This window comes from Prionailurus bengalensis, chromosome C1, assembly GCF_016509475.1.
Source record: "Prionailurus bengalensis isolate Pbe53 chromosome C1, Fcat_Pben_1.1_paternal_pri, whole genome shotgun sequence".
NCBI lineage: Eukaryota > Metazoa > Chordata > Mammalia > Carnivora > Felidae > Prionailurus > Prionailurus bengalensis.
The window spans coordinates 204373648-204390549 of record NC_057345.1 but is presented as its reverse complement, the minus strand read 5'-3'; the positions used below and the strand labels follow the sequence as shown (position 1 = coordinate 204390549).

The 16902-nt window shown below is 53.1% G+C and overlaps 1 protein-coding gene across 2 annotated transcripts; it reads right to left on the bottom strand.

Moving 5' to 3' along the window:
- Nucleotides 1-1673: 1673 nt before the first annotated feature.
- Nucleotides 1674-9695, bottom strand: DNAJB2 (DnaJ heat shock protein family (Hsp40) member B2). Of its 2 annotated transcripts, none has more exons than XR_006296939.1 (10): nt 9502-9695; nt 9116-9221; nt 8355-8464; nt 7215-7268; nt 6920-7042; nt 6104-6196; nt 5766-5868; nt 5504-5574; nt 2844-3976; nt 1674-2635 (listed from the first exon to the last, which is right to left on the bottom strand). XR_006296939.1 is itself a non-coding variant. In XM_043577899.1 (10 exons), the coding sequence occupies exons 2-10, from the start codon at nt 9178-9180 to the stop codon at nt 2625-2627; spliced, it is 837 nt and encodes a 278-aa protein (XP_043433834.1). In that variant the 5' UTR covers nt 9181-9221; nt 9502-9695; the 3' UTR covers nt 1674-2624. The 2 variants fall into 2 exon arrangements, 1 of the variants encoding a protein (XP_043433834.1); XM_043577899.1 differs by having other exon boundaries at nt 3770-3976.
- Between the last annotated feature and the right edge of the window lie 7207 nt (nt 9696-16902).

The following is a 16902-nucleotide window of genomic DNA, read 5'->3' as shown; positions in this document are numbered from 1 at the left end:
CTCCTACGCTTTTCCGGAGGCTCTGCTTCCAGGCTCCGGCTCCGGCCTCAGTGGGGAGCTGGGCCCTGCTGCATTTCGCAGGAGATGCAGATAGTGATGGGTGAGCCAGGCTGCAGAGTCTGGTTCTCAAGTCCTGAATGGTGGCCAGGAAGGAAGCAGTTCCCTGTGCTGTGCTTCCCATGTGGCTGGCAGCCTCTCTCCAAGGCGCTCACATACGCCAGCTTGTGCTTGTTGAATCTTCAATCACTAGCCCTGAAGGAAACTCTCCCAAGGTAATGCAAATTGTATATAGTGGAGTTTGGAGTCGAACCCGGGCATGCTTAACCTCTTTACTGCCTCTCTTAATTCTAGAACAGCTGCTTTGTTCCCCTCAGCCTCAGGAAGATGTACGTCATGCAGGACTGAGGTTAGCACTGGGCGAGGTGGTATGGGCAAAGTGCCAGCACAACTTAAGCAAAAGTAGCTGAACTCTGGATAGCAGCTTGTAGACCAGGCTTATGAGACATCACTACAGGCATTCACCTGGGGGCAGGGAGCACTTTCTCCCTTTCTCCACCCGCCCCCAACCCTTCTCTCTGTACGTTCCAGAGGACCCCTCACCTGCATGTCAGGAGGCATCCTTGGACAAAGGTGGTGGACATAGAAATGAGGCAAAAAGAGCCTGGGGCCGGAGCTACTTGGGAATTAAGGCCTCTTAACCTTGCCAAAGCTGTCTCCCCTCACAGGAAAAACAGGGGCGTATATCTGCCCTGCACGGTGAGCAAAGGGACCAGCAGGCAGACTGCAGCGCCCCCTACACCTCACCTGCGCTCTGCTGAGGCTCAACTCCAGTCTCAAAGACTAGATAGAAATGGGCAAAACAGCTATTGGTCAAACTTCCAGCAGATTCGCTCTTTCAAGATAGGGGTTTTAAATTCCTCCTTCAGGGCAGGTGGCTTCCTTGCTTTGAGGAAAATACAGCATAAGCCCTTTGGCAACTGAACATGAAGCAATGCACTTTTCCTGGGATGAGAGAGGGTCGCTGGGGAGCCACACTGCTCTGCGTGACAAGGGAAAGCTGCTTGTGCCATGGCTGGAAGGGCATCTCCGAAGTTGTCTGGAGAGGAGGGAGGGGGAGATCCCTGGCTTTGTCCTCCCTAGGCCCTGATGAGTTTGGGGGGCCTGAACTCTGGGTGAGGTGGACTTGGGCCACTCCATGCGGGAAAGGCAGGCCTTTGAGACTGGCCACTGGCCTTGAGGTAAGGGAACCCGGCAGGGCTCAGTCTATGGGCCTCAGGAGTGTTTTTGAAAGTTATCACGACGTGTTTCGCTACTTTCTGCCATCCGCATACTTGCAGCTATAGCTTAGTCTGGTCCTGGCTGTGCTGCAGCACATTGGGCGGCAGGTCCCTGCTAAGGGGAAGCAACAGCTGCCTGGGGAAAGCCACTTACAGGGCCACAAGTGCGAGGGCAGAAGAATGTGAGCATTTCTGGAGATTCGACAGTGTACGGGGGGAAGGGCAGCCTGGTCAAAGAGGGACTTCTGCTGTCAGCTAGGAAGGCTTGTGACCTCTAGGTGTTTGGGCAATGGGGCGGGTTGGTGGGGGGAGGGGGGGCGGCATGTTACCCTCTGGTCCCTAGGGTCCCTTTGGGGCCACCCTGGAAAGAAAGAACACAGGAACACAGCACAGCACTGAGCTCTCAAAACAGCTTTATTGACTTCCAGTGTTTCTCCCTCTGTCTGAGCTCAGCCCAGCTGGCTTTGATAGATCTCTGAGATACAATGTCACAGGGTTAGCACTCTGGCTCCACCGCTCCCCTCCCTGGCCCCTGGGCTCCCCAGGCAGGGAGGAGGAGAGGCAGCTCGTTTGTGTTGGGAGAAAAAGGATGGGCAGCAGGGTCAGAGGCCAAAGAAGCCATACAAGCAGCAACATGCCCAGAGCGCCCATTACACACCAATCCTGGCCATGCGTGTGCGTGCACACACACACACACACACATACACACACCCACTCACTCACACTCCTTCCCTTCCAAGCTCTCTGCCTGCCCACACCCATCTATCAGCCTTCTGGGGTCATGGCCCGCTTGTTGATCCTACCCGGGCTTGGGGCTTATTCCTTGGAACCCAGGACTGCCCACAGGGAAAGAGCCTCTTCCAGATGCCGCAGCGCTTTGATTTGTACGCTGTCAGCCCGGTGCCAGCAAGAGGTGTCAGGGGAACCGAAGCTTGGTCCATTACCCCTTCATCCACATTCTTGCCACCCCGGCCAGAGTCAAATCAGATGACAAGATCTCCCCATCTCACAGCAAGTGACAAGCCGACCTGGGCTAGAACTACATGTCCCAAGATGCACAGCTCCACAACCACGCACCGCTTCCCCCAAGATGATGTATCAGAAATGAGGCAGGGTGCATTGCATTCTGGGACTTGTAGTCCCCCAAAGACAGCACCAAACACCCAGGGAAGAGTTCACAGGCTAAGACTATGGATGCCTCCCCACCCGGCCCCCCACCCACCACCCAGGCCCAGCTCTACGCTCAGCATGGGCGAGAGAGAGGAATGGAGGGTCCCCTCCTAGTGCACAGGGGAGGGCGCTGTCCTGTTGGAACTGTGCAGCAGCTCTGGATCCGGGACATCCAGCTCAGAACACATCTGAAGAGAGAGCGGGGGCGGGGTGACAGGAGAGATGGTGAGCAGCAAGCCGTGGAGGATGGGGCCAAGCATGCAAACCTGGGCTAGCCCTGTGGCTCCTCCCTGAGCCCTGATGCATGGTGAAGCAGGACGGGGCACAGTCCCCTCCTAGGCCTCCCTCCTGGGGCACCCTGGCCTTATCCCACCTCTCCAGGGATAGCGGCCTCACCTCTGCCTAGTCCCGAGGCCCTGGGGCAGGCTGAGGCAGCAAGAGGAAGGGAGGAGGAGTGGGCTCCAGTTCCGAATCTGGACGAGAGGCTCCCGCCCCACCCAGCTAGCCTCCCCAGAAGACCTTATGGCCCTACCGGCCACAGCATCTTCCTGGTCACACTGAGGCTTTCTCGGGGAAGGAAGAAGGGAGTCCTAGCCAGATGGCATGAAAGCAAGCGATGCGGCCCGCGGGGAAGTGCAGAGAGAAGAGAGCGAGGGAGGAGCAGCAGCACCAGAAGGGAAGCAACAGAGACGTCAGAGCTCAACGCTGCACAGAAACCAGGGTGGGGTGTCTGCAGCTGGACAGGGAGCACAGGAGACTCCCCGGTGTAGCTGCCGACTCCGGCTCAGAGAACCCCAGGCCAAGTCCTCCTTCCTTGAAGTCATCAGCAACACAGGTGGCAGAAGACCTGGGCACAAGAGGCCCGACCCACACCACTAATGCCCTTTAGAAACTCCCCATCTAGTAGGAATAAGTGCATCCTGGCTCCTGGGAGGCCCTCCCACTGCCCGGAGGCCCCCCCACCCTGGGCTGTGCCAGGGACCTATCAGCTGTAGGCTGAGCGGAACAAATCCCGAGTCCACCCTGCAGTGCGGGTGGACATGGGAGGGAGACCTGCGGGGGGAGCACGCAGTTGGAGAAGGGCTCCGGCAACCCAGGCCGTGCCCCTCTGCTCCCAACAGTGAGCAGGACCCCTGGTGGCCCCGAATCAGGACGGTCTGGGACTGGTGATCAGAGGATGAGGCAGCGAGAGGCCTTCTCCTCCGGGGACGGGCTGGGTTTGGTCGTGTCCCCCCTGGCAGCCTCAGGAGCCCCCCCCATGCCAGGATCTTGGTCCTGAGCCTTGGGCCGCCCCTGCCGTCGACGCTGTGCCCCCCGCCCACCTGCCGGTTTCTTCCCAGCTGCCTCCATCTCTGACAGGCTGTAGGCCATGGCGAGCTGCAGATCTTCATCATCCTCAGAGAGGTCGCTGTCAGAGGGGCGGGAGACAGGGGTCTGCCGGACCTGTGTGCCCCCGGACCTGGAGGTGACAGACTGTTGCTGCTCACGCCGGCTCAGCTCCAAGCCCAGTGCCAGGTCGTCTGGGACACCTGCAGGAATCACAACCGCTTGCGACCCAGGCCAGGGGAACCCTGCCAGGCTGCCTCGGGCAGCAGCAACTCTGACCACTTCCAGCCCCTCCTTTGGAACTGGCCCGCATGCGTTTTGGCACTTAGCATGGTGATTATGCGCACCGGCAGGTACTCAGCTCCAACAGGTCCGAACAGTCTCCTTGCCCGGGGCCAGTTACTCAACCTCCCTAAACCTCCCTTTCCTCATCTATAAAATGGAAATGATGACACTGTCTGCATTGTCAAATCGTTCAGATGACTAAATAAGACAGCCCTTGAAGCATACTTAGCACACGGGGCTCGCAGAGCTATGGAAGCGGAGCTGTGGTGACCAACCCATTCCTGTGGGAAGAGTTCCACCCCAGGAATCCTGGTTCTGAGTGTCACGCCTGGCTTTACCCCTTACTAGGTAGGACAAAGCCTGGGGCTTGGGGCTATTTGGGAGGTAGGGTCATTGAACCATGCTGAGGTTCAGTCTCCTTCCATGAAAAATAGGGTGAAAACAAAACAAAATAAAGAAAAGCAGGGCGAGTACCAATAGCCCTGCTTTCCCCCTGGCTGTTTCAACAGAGGTCATGTTATGTGCACAAGTCCTTTCAAAATTGTCAAATGTTGGGGCGCCTGGGTGGCTCAGTCGGTTAAGTGTCCAACTTCGGCTCAGGTCATGATCAAATGGTTCATGGGTTCAGGCTCCACACTGGGCTCTGCACGGACAGTGTGGAGCCTGTTTGGGATTCTCTCTCTCCCTCTCTTTCTGTCCCTGCCCCACTTGCTCTCTCTAAATAAATAAGTAAATTAAAAAATACATAAATAACTTTAAAAACATGCTGGGATGCCTGGGTGGCTCGGTTGGTTAAGCGTCCAACTTCCACTCAGGTCGTGGTCTCACAGTTCGTGAACTTGAGCCCCACATCAGGCTCTCTGCTGTCAGTGCAGAGCCCGCTTCAGATCCTCTATCTGCTTGCCTCTGTCTCTCTTTGTCTCTCTCTGTCTCTCTCTCAAAAATAAATAAACATTTTTTAAAAATAGTCAAATGTTCGGGGCGCCTGGGTGGCGCAGTCAGTTAAGCGTCCGACTTCAGCCAGGTCACGATCTCACTGTCCGTGAGTTCGAGCCCCACGTCAGGCTCTGGGCTGATGGCTCAGAGCCTGGAGCCTGTTTCCGATTCTGTGTCTCCCTCTCTCTCTGACCCTCCCCCGTTCATGCTCTCTCTCTGTCCCAAAAATAAACGTTGAAAAAAAAAATTAAAAAAAAAATAGTCAAATGTTCCACAAACACCAGGCACCCACTAACGACGATGGTCATTAGCTGGTCCTCTGAGACTCCTCGGTTCCCTGCCCCAGCCCCTTTCCCAGGACCCCCCTCTCTGATTCTGCCAGTCTGGAATGTGGCCGCCATTCCTTCCCTGCCCCAAAGGAGTTTGGAGAGGAGCAGTTTGGGAAGGGGGATCTGGGGCCTGGGGCTGGGGCTTCCAGCCAGGGACTGGGTGGCGGAGCCGCTCCTCACCATTGATTGTGACTGACTTCAGCTGCCCGTCTTCTTCCACTTCCACCCGTTCCTGCCCGTTCTCCATGATTCTGTGGGAGACGGCCCAGTTCGGTCAGCAAGCGTGCATGAATCCCGCAGGTGCCTTCCACACCCTGGGATGCCACAGTGGACAGGACAGACTCTGCCCACAAGAAGCTGACATTCTAGTTGTATGCCGCCCCCCCCTCCAACCCTCACCCCCTCACCCCTACGCCCAGTATGGTCCCAAAGGAGCCCTCACCTGCGTGTCGTGATGCGGTGTCCTTGGACAAAGGTGGTAGACGTAGAAACAGAGCGAAAAGCACCAGCCCCAGGACTGAAGGAGAAAGATGAGGAGGAGAAATCTGGTATGGAGACAAAGGAGGAGGCGGAGAGGTTGTCAGAGGGAGGACGGAGCTGGCATGCTGCAGTCACCATGCGCCAGGAGCCTTTGTGGGGTCTCCCCGCAGAACTGACAGAAGGCAGGGCTCCAGACACGCAGGAGAGAGGCTTGAGCCTCTCTCTCACGCATGAGCTGGGAGCTGGGATGAGGGGTTCCAGGGCCCAGAGCTTGCAAAACAGGGAAGGGAAAGCACTTACCAGAGTGCCCAGGGAAGGAGGAAGAGAAGGTGAAGAAGGGGCCCGAGTGTCGGGAACCCCGGCTCTGAAGCTCTGAGAAGGGGCCCAGGTCATCTGCAACGAGCAAGCAGATTACTAATCGGCAAAGAGACTTGTCCCCCAAATTGTGTGAACCCTGTCAGTCTAGAAATGTAACCTGATAAGGCTTTCTGATCGTTTTTCTTTTTTGATTGGACTTGTTCACAAATTAAATTTCTTTGTAATATCATATATGGAAAAGACCCCTGGCAAATTCTGTCCACAATAAAAAATAAAGGAAGGAAGGAGGGATGGGAAAGCGGAAGGGGGGACAGCCAGTTCCTTCCGTATAGGCAGGTAAGCATGGTGTGAAGTCGGGCAGACCTGGCTATGAGTCCTGGCTGTCCCCTTTGCTGTGTGACTCCAAGCAAGTTATCTGAAAGTACCTTTGTTTTCTTAGCTGTAAGTGGAGAGAAAATGATCCAACTCACAGGGTTCATGTTAATCATTCAAAAAATGGTATCTGTTGTTTGTGATGTCATTATTATTGTCACATGGTGCTTTGAGTCTTGCTTTCACGGTTGTTATTGTGCAAGCCTAACAATGTATTATTGTTACTATCATTTAATAAGGCGAGTCTCTGTGGGTTCAGGCCTGTGTAAGGTTCTGTCCCAGCTGTCACTGGATCCACCCCCACAAAATCTTCTGTCTGCGGAATTCTGCTTCCCCTTCAGCCTCCTGCCTCAGAGCCTCCCGGCTGATGGACGACAGGCCTAGAGCAGGAGCCGGGCTGGTAAGAGGCCTCCCGAGCCCACTCACCGAAGAGCTCCGCAAAAGGGTCTCCGCTCCCGAAGAACTCCCGGAAGACCTCCTCAGGGCTGCGGAAGGTGAAGGTGAAGCCGGGCCCACCACCACCAGGTTCCGCTCGAGATGGGCCGGTTCCTGGAGGAGAGGCAAGATGGGGAGGGGGCTCAGGGCAAGCATCTCACCCTGAGCCAGGGGACCCCACTGAAGGCATGACCAGGGGCCTCAAGAGACCATCCACTGCAATAACCTGCCCTCCCTCTCTCTTCCATGAGCCGCGTTCATCCCTCCCCACCCCCACTCCACCTACCTGCCCCAGTCAGCCCTTCCCGGCCATAACGGTCGTAGATCTCCCGCTTATGCTCTGGAAAAAGAGACCAGATCATTTCTCCCTCCCTCTGGGATGATGGCCTCCCCTTCCAGACTGGGACCCTGTGAGGTCTGCCCAGTGACTGATGCTAAGGAGGCAGCAGGGTGCACAGGGGACGCGGGCTATAGGTTTTAGCAGTGCCTGCTCTTCACACAGTGGCTCCTTCTCATCTGCAAAATGGACACAATAACAGCACCCACCTCACAGGGTCATTGCAAGGATTAAATAAGATAATCCACATAAACTGCTTAGCACAGTGCCTGATAACTCAGTAAGTGTTCAATAAATGCTAGCTAATAATTACTACTGTTGGTATTAATCAGGGCTTAGCCTAAATGTCACCTCCTCAGAGAGACCTTCTGTGACCACTGTAACAAAAAATGGTGCCCATTAATCCCTATCAACATCACCCTGCTACTTTCCTTCAGAATACTCTTGTCTGTGTACTGCCTTGGTTAATGTCGGTCTTCTGGACCAAAATGGAATAAACCCATCAGGACGAGAACAGTGTCTGCTCGTCCTCCATGGTTCCCCCAGTACCCAGCAAGGACCCAGCACCATAAACACTCAATGAATATTTTTTGAATGAAGAAATAAATAAAAGACAGACCTGGATTCATATTCCAGCTCTGTGTGACCTGGCGTAAATTACTTCACCTCTCTCAGCCTCAGTTTCCTTGCCTGTAGAGTGGGGGTGATAGATCCTGCCTCACAGGATGGCTGTGAGGACTCCTGGAGATCACACCCACCGGTGCTTGGCACAAAGGAGGTTCGGCACATGTAGGTTACCTGCCCTGCTCCCTTCCCTTTGTCAAGACCCATCCTGCAGCTATCAGACCCTGGGGAGCACACACTGAGCACAGGGGATCAGGGAAAGAATAAAAGGGTGCTTTGAACATAGCAGGTGCTCACTTGAATTGAAGCAAAAAAGAAAAAAGTCCCCGAGTCCCCACAGGGAGGGGGGGGGGGCACTTAGATGCCAGGTTGGAAAAGGCACAGAGGAGACAGGAGGTGGCAGCATGGCTTTGGGAAGCAGCAGGATGGGGCGTGAAATGGGGGTGCCCTGCCCCTGGCCCTTACTGTCTGACAGCACTTCATATGCCTCGGCCACCTCCTTGAACTTCCTCTCAGCAAATTCTTTATTATCCGGGTTCTTGTCTGGGTGCCACTGTAGAGCCTTCTTCCGATACCTGCAGGAAGTGGTTTCAGAGGGGGTGGGTCAGAGGACAAAAGCAAGCACTTCCCACCATGGAACAGAACGGCCTATTTTGCCCATTAGTCCGCCACGGTCCTTTCCCCACTCAGATAGTGTCCACCCCGGCAGCCGGGCCGCCTCTGCTGCCACGTTTTAATGGAGTCCCTCTCTCTCTCCCTCCCCTCTGCAGCCAGTGCTAGGGGCTGTAGTAGCAGCAGATGATCATGTAAGCCTGAGAAAGCCCCAGTCCTAACCCCTCCCTGGAGTGCACTAGGGCTGCAGAAGTTAGAAATATGTGTTGCCATGGAGGATACAGGGCCCCTCCTGGTCACAGGGCTTGGACCTGTGTATCCTGCAGGTATCCTGACAAAGCCGACCCCCAGGGGCCGGGATTGGGGTAGGAGGGAGGGGGGAGGCGGGATGCACTGGAGAGGGCCCCACAATGCAGCTCCCAGCAGAACTTCTTGCTAAGGGCTTTCCCCTACTCTTCCAGGGGTCTTCTTCCTCACTATAGAGGGAACCCTCCCCCAATCCTTTCTAAGGCCCTAGCTCCCTGGCGGCAAGGCTCCTGAAGGACCCCATGGCGGTGTTGGGGTTTGGGGGGGCGGCGGTGAGAGACTTTCTGATGCGCAGCGGAGGCACTTACGCCTTCTTGATGTCATCAGCGGACGCACTTCGCGGCACGTCTAGGATATCGTAGTAGGATGCCATGGCAACTCGTCAGTAGTCAGATGGGCCTCTCCTCCTCGGGGCTGCAGGAGAGGAGGAGGAGTCAGGCAGAAAGAACCGAGGGCCCCTCCCTGGGGCTGGAGACCCCCGAGGGAGCGGGAAGAGCTCCCAGCCGGGAAGCGGAGCCCAGTGGGTTCTGCTCGGGGCCGGTGACGAGGCTCCCTCGGGCTGCCTTATCGGCCCCCCGCAGGCCGGTGCCACGAGCTATCTCGGCGCCCAGGCCCCGGGAGCCCTATCGCAGCCCCCTGACTCCAGCAGCCCGGACCGGGGCCTCCCAGCCTGACCCGGGCCCCCCGCCCGCACCTCCTCCGCCGGGAGTCCCTGGCCTCCTGCAGCGCCCCGCCCCTGCCCCCCGCCGGAACCGTCTGGCACCGGCCGCCGGGCTCGCGGCTGCTGCGTAGGACGCGCCCGGCCCAGCTGTGCGCGCAAGCATGCGTCAGCGGCTCGGAAACTACTAGAGACCCAGAGGAGGCCGGCTCGGCCTGTCACCCAGGGGGCGGGGAGGCGGGGGGCTGCTGCAGGGGCTGCCGGGAGATGGGGGCGGAGCCGGCTATTTTGGGCTTGCACCCGGGCGACGTCATCCCTGGACCGGACCCGGGAGACGGGCGGCCGGCTGCATCCAGGCGTGACGCACTCGCCGGCAAACAAGCTCCCCGGCCCGTGGTCCCTGTGTCGCTTTCCTGTAAACAGGCTCGATGATCGAAGGCTACTCACCACCTCAAGGACTCACAGACTCCCCCTCTGGGCCTGAATCCTCCCCCTCCTCCCGCCCCAGGTCCTGAAAACAGGCTGCCCCACCTACTTCTCTGAGTAGGTCAGACCTGCCTGTCAGCATCTCGTGACATCCTTCATCACACTCGTCAGAGATACAAGTCAGCACTTACTTGTTTGATTCTTTGATTGACATTTCACCTCCCCCACTAGCATGTAAATTCCACGGGACAGAAATTGTGTCTTTTTTTGCACTAGAGTATGGGAGCAGTAGTGGGGTTCAAAAATATTCTTTGGTTAAATAATGAACAGATTGGAATCTCTTGTTGACAGTTTTGACACATTTGGGGGAGTTGGGGTTAAAAGGTAAAAGGAAAACAAATTTTTAAAAAAAGGAAAAGGAAATTCTGCAGGCTCAAAATTTGTTTTTTTGTTTTTGGGTTTTGTTTTTTGTTTTTTGTTTTTTTGGTTTTGTTTTGTTTTTTTCTCCTAGAGTGATCTCATGTAGACCTTGTCAATGATTCCTGGGTTGAGGACTCACTGGAGAGTTAGAGAACTTTCCAGAATTGGCTGCTACTTGATATCCAGGCCAATGCACAAGTGTTAACTGAACATCTTCTACATAGTAGATGCGGCCAGGCTGTAAAAAGAAGAATATGGCCCAATACCTGGCTTCACAGAGCTCCAACATGATGAGATAACCAGCCCAGCAATATAGCCCACCAGGAAACCTCAAGGTCTTAAAAACAGACAGACCTGGGTTCGCACCCTGGCACTTTTGTGTGGCTTGGCAAAACCTCTGAGGACTCAAATTTTCCTACCTGAGTACAGGTAACGCCTAGGGCTGTTTGTTAGTCAGATGAGGTGTGGTACATAGTATCCCTAGGTCTTAGTACATATCCTCTCTGGCATCATGATTGGCCCAAGCAGTAAGGCTTATGTGAGTTCAGAAGAGTGTTTTCGGCTGGATGACCTAGAAATGCTTCACTGAAGAGAAAGGCTTGAGCCAGACATGAGAGAAGAAGGTGGTGTGCATTTGTCTACTTTCCCTGGCTGCCCACAGTCTGACCCTTCTGCCTGCATTTGGGAAAGTCCCATTGTTGTAGGCCTGGATGGGAGGCAGGCCACCACCTGTCACAAAGCCCTGACACTTGCTCTCCCAGACTTCTCGGCTCCAAGGGTACAAGCAAAAGACATAAGCCCTGCCAATTGAAAGCTCCAACTGGGACTTTGAATGTGGAGCAAGTCACAGAGAAGCAGGGGCAGTTGAGAATTCATTTCCGTAGTGATTGTGACAGAGGAGCCAGCAGCGGCCTCTAGTGTCTGGAGGAGGAAATGTCAGTCTCAGTGCCTGGGTGAGAGGGAGCCTCGCTGCAGCCCCTGTTCTGTAGGGAACAGGGGTCTTGTAGGCAGGCTGTCCTGTGCCATGACCTTGACTATGGTGCTGGCTGCTCAGCTTCCCTTTGGTGCCTACGTGTTTGTGGAGTCTCATCTGGAAGCCCTAGTATTAATTTTGTGTGCTACCCAGCATCTCTCCATTTTATGTTTGTGGGAGGGAAGCAGGGAGGAGTCATTTTTCTTGTTTTTAATTTGCCAGAGCTAATTTCTGCTGTTTACAAGGAGAGCCCTGACTGACCTTAGTTAGTATAGGTGGAAGGAATCACTCCAAAGTCTTCCAACCAAATCTTTCTTCTTACTTCTCTTATCTCAGCAGACATTTGTCTAGCACCTACTGTGTATGTGATATTATATTAAGAATTAGGAATACAAAGGGGTTTGAGTTGCAGTCCTTGTACTCGAGATAAAAATCTGGTTGGGACATTGACAAATGGTAGCTGAGGGAAATTATGTTGAACACATCTAGCAAACAAAGGGTTAATTTCCTTTGTTCATAGAGAAAAGACAATGCAGTTTTTTGAATGGGCAAAAGGCACAGATAAGACAGATCACAGAAGAGAAAATACTGGCTTTTAAACATATGAAAAGGTGCTCAATCTCATTCATAACAAGAGAGTTATAAAGGAAAGCTGCAATAAAATACTTTGTTTCACTTCTCAGATGATTGACAAAGGTCAAAAAGTTGTACATTGTATGGGCAAGGCTGTGGGCATAGGCATGCTAGTACAATGGTAGTGGGAGAGCAATATGGCACATATCAAAGTTAAAGGTGAATAGCTTTTGACCCAGCAATTCTGATTCTAAGAATTTATGGTTGTACATATATGCAAAGAAGTATGTTCAAGAGTTCCAGCATTTGTTTCCAAATCAAAGGACTGGAAACAACCTAAATACTCATCCATAGCAGACTGGTTAAATAAGCAACGGTGGGCCACCTGGGTGGCTCAGCCGGTTAGGTGTCCGACTTCGGCCCAGGTTATGATCTCGTGGTTCACGGGTTCAAGCCCCGCGTCGGGCTCTGTACTGACAGCTCAGAGCCTGGAGCCTGCTTCAGATTCTGTGTCTCCCTCTCTCTCTGCCCCTCCCCCTGCTTGCACTCTGTCTCGCCCTCTGTCTCAAAAATAAATAAACATTAAAAATAATAATAATAATAAAAATAAGCAATGGTACACTCTACAGTGAATACTATGTTGTTACCAAAAAGAATGAGGCATATCTGTATGTACTGAAATGGGCCATCTTCCAGGTTTTTTGTTAAATGAAAAAACAAGGGTAAAACAAAGCGTGTCTAAGTGTGCGTACATTAGTCCCCCTTATCCACGGTTTCACTTTCTGTGGTTTCAGTTACTCACGGTCAACTGCAGTCTGGAAGCAGATGCTCCTCCTGATACATCATCAGAAGTCAAAATTAGCCAACACTACATTATAATACCTACGCTATTCACCTCACTTTATCTCATCCTGTAGGCATTTTATCATCTCACATCATCACAAGGAGGCTAAGTACAAGATATTTTGAAAGAGACCATATTCACATAACTTTCATTAGAGTATATTGTTATACGTGTTTTATTTTATTATTATTTTTAATCTCTTCCTGTGCCTAATTTCTAAATTAAACTTTATCATAGGGATGCATGTAGAGCAAAAGACATAATATATATGGGGTCTGGTACTATCCATGGTTTCAGGCATCCGTTGGGGTCTTAAGCATGTCCCCCATGGATAAAGGGGGGCTACTATATACACATTAATAGGGGTGACTGGGTGGCTCAATCCGTTGAGTGTCCGACTTTGGCTAAGTCATGACCTTATGGTTCGTGGGTTCAAGCCTTGCATAGGGCTCTGTGCTGACAGCTCGGAGCCTGGAGCCTGCTTCAGATTCTGTGTCTCCCTCTCTCTCTGCCCTCCCCCACTCACTCTGACTCTCTCTCTCAGAAATAAATAAACATGAAAAACAATATATATATATAATATAAACAATATATATATATAATATATATATATAATATAAACTATATATATATATATATATAGAGAGAGAGAGAGAGATGTCTCTGGAAGGAAACACTAACAAAAAAGTTAATAGTGGAGGCTGTCAAGAGGGACAAAAGAAGAGGACTTATTTCCACTTAGAGACTTATTCTTGCTGTTTGTTTGGTTTATTATTATTTTTTAATGTTTATTCTTGAGTGAAAGAGAGAGAGAGAGACAGAGAGAGCACGAGCAGGGGAGGGGCCGCCCAGGTGCCCCTATTGTTGCTGTTTGTAAATCTTTTTTGAACCTTTTCAATTTAGAAGCATGGTCACATAATAACCGTTCAAATATACACATATTTCTTTTTAATCTAGGAGAAGTAGGATATTGGCAAGAAGCTGGGTGCCACCATACAAGGCAGTCCATGCCAAGTGCCAGATGAGTGATAGAGACAGACAGTAGGTGCTGGGAGAATCTAGACAAGGGGGAGCTTCCCAGGGCTGGCTGGTTCTGGGTGACCGTGACCTAAGCTGGAAGGAATGGCAACACAGAGACAAGCAGGGGGAGGTGGCGTTCCAAAAGGAGGGGATGGTGAGAAAGCAGCTTTGGAGGCAGGCATATTCCTGACACACCAGAGATGAAGGAATAAATGCGTTGGGTGGAATCCAAGTTGGGAATCTGTCTTTGTGTCTGCCTGCAGGAGGTAATTGCACCCTGCCTTTAGAAGCATCAGGGATGAAAGCATTCCCTGTACTGAGGGAGTCCCCAGGAGCCTGGGTGGCGCTCCCAGCTGCCCCATGGAGGTCTGGGTTGCCACCTCCCCGCACCCACGCCCAGTCCAACCTAGGCCTGCCGGTGTCTGCCAGCAGAGTTACTAGCTGGGAGGCCTTGCAGGGTTTGAGAGGAGACGGCCACACAGCTGCCCAGGGCGGGCGGGCTGCTACAGCAGACAAGAGGGGCGCCTGGCCCCTTCTCTGGATGCCCAGCAATCCTGGCTGGTGAACACCTCACATCCTTCTGGCCTCTCCCAAGCCCTCACCTCACACCCTACGAAATGTTGGAAGCAGGGGCCCTTTCCAGATGGCACCGACAGCCCCCAAACCTGGCTCCGAAGTTGCTTCTGCCCTTGTTCAGTCCCAGAAGCTGTGTCTCTGCCGCGCCCCCCCCCCCATGCCCTCCACCACAGCGCCTGGGCAAGGGAGTGTCAAGCGTCACCCCCTCCTTGCCTTTGAGGTGCCTGAGTCACTGTCTGGGCATTAGAGGCCTGGCAAGCCCAGAAGAGGTGGCTTCTGGGGAGGTGCCTGGAACTCCTGTGGAGAGGAGCGGGGAGGGCACCCGAGGAAGGAGAGGACAGCAGCATAAGCTTCTGTCCAGGCTGACCTGGATTCGAATCCCAACTCCTCCATTTACAGCTGAGTACCCTCGGGCAGGTCCCATAACCTCTCTGAGCCTCAGTCTCCACATCTGTAAAACAGACATTCACTTAGCAAGTCAATTCAACACATATGTCACCTAATATGTTGACCCAGAAATATTCTGGATGCTGAGAATAGAACAAGCCTTGTTCTCATGAAGCATCCAGTCCAGTGTATATAACTGTATTTACCTCAGTATTAAACAAGGTAATATGGGTACGGGGTCTGGTACATGGTAGGTGCTCGATAACTGACAAATGTTTCTTGGGATTTGAAGGGCTCCCGAAATAACCCCTCTTCTCTTCCCAGGTTTGAAACCAGCTGAGAGAAGGAAAGACACGGGAGTCAGGTAGAGATTTGAAGTCAGCCCTCTTAGGGAAAAAAGTGGACTTAAAGAAAAAGAAAAAGAAAGTGGATTTGAGGGTATAGCTGAGCTACTCAGCCAAAATGGGCTTCTAAGTGCTCCCACTGAATTAAATTACTCCCACCACGACTAACACACACACACACACACACACACCTTTAGGTCTCTTTCTTCCCAGGACAGAGCTGCCCCTATATGCTTAAATCCTCAGAGAGGAATTGAGAATACATGCTCTCCCTGGGCAAATCATCGTAAAATGGAAGGAAAACACTGCTGCCCTGGGCATGCCCCTTGGCTTCTCTAAACTCCTCCCCACCCTGTTGCTTTCACTCCATCCTCCACTCACTACAGAGCAGTCATCGGGACAAGAGTGACAAGGACAGGTGAGGGGTGCCAGGAGTCACTCCATTTTAATCCACCACAGGCCCTGAATGCTGGACCTGGGGTGGGTATGGGCATGGTTTGCCTGTCTTCTCTGAAATGCACTTCCCCCACCTTCCCGGCCCTCCTCTGTACCTCACAGGCTGTACCCCCTTGGACCCAGGCCCCCTTGCCAACTAGCTCCTGTCTAGTTTCAGACAGGGGGAGATTTCTAGCCAGAAATTGAGGGCGGGAGGAAGGAGAAGCCAGGGTATTTCTCCCCCTCTCTCTAAATCAGGGGGCACCCCAGGCAGTGGTTGTGTCTCCTCCATGGCTCTGGTCCAAATGTCCCTCCCTCCTTGGTCCCTCCTGCCACGTCTGGGCAGCCCTGCCGTGGCTCTAGCTCCCACCTGGCATCCCAGCTCCAAGGCTCTGACACCATCATCTTATCCCCTGGCTCCTCCAGCCCTAGGATTGCTAGCAGTTTCCTGGGGCTACTGATCTTTCAGTTGCCTTCCCAGCATCCAATCCTGGGAAAGGGAGGCTGCAGGAAGGACAGAGCTGAGGGCAATGCTAAGCAGTGAATCTCTTGGGGGTGGGGGTGGGGATGGGGGGTGGGGATTGCCCTAGTTTCAATCCCTCCAATGGTTCAATCATTTCTCTAGCCCAGCAGAGGCTACAGAAAATCCATATATAAAGATTTTACAGCCAGCCATCTGGTTGGAAGTGCGGGCTTGCCTAGCACGAGGCATGGGATTGAAATAAAGTTCACCTGTCGTTATCAAAAAGTGGTGAGTATTGACGGAGATTACAGGGAGGTCAGCCCCTCCGCCCCCCGCCAACACACACACACACACACACACACACACACACACAATCATTTCCCCACTGTTGCTGCCAACATGCCACTGTTCGGCCTTAATGCCACCTTCTGGATCTTCTGAACCCAAACCTCCTGCCTGAAAGAGCAAACCTTCAATATGCAGGGAGGCTTAGTGAGCCCCAGCTGTGTCAGACTCCTCTAAGTCACCACTTCGGACCCTCCTGGTCTCACCAGGCTCTGGTTGCAGCCCTGTGTGCCTGGGACCAACTTCAATTACCTCCTGACCAGGGTTTCCCTGGTGATGCTACAGACCAAGTGTGTGCAACCTCACAAGTGCAGGGGAGTTCATGCTTGATGGGGTGAAGGCTTGACCAATGGAGGAAGGGAGCAGGTGCATGAATTTCCCCACCTACACCCCCTCTCCTGCCCCCCCCCACCCACCCAAGGAATGATTCTGAGATGCCATTTATTCGGCTGCATCTTCTCTAGGATGAATTCTGCCCCCTTTTCTGCTTTATTCTCCTTGGCCCCCAATCTGCTTCCTGGAATTGCCTCTTTAATAAAATCTGGAATCAGGTCTGCTTTCTGGGGAACCCAGGCAGAGATCCCAGCCTTCTTACCTCTCCCTTTTTTCCCCCGAGAGAAAAAAGACCCTG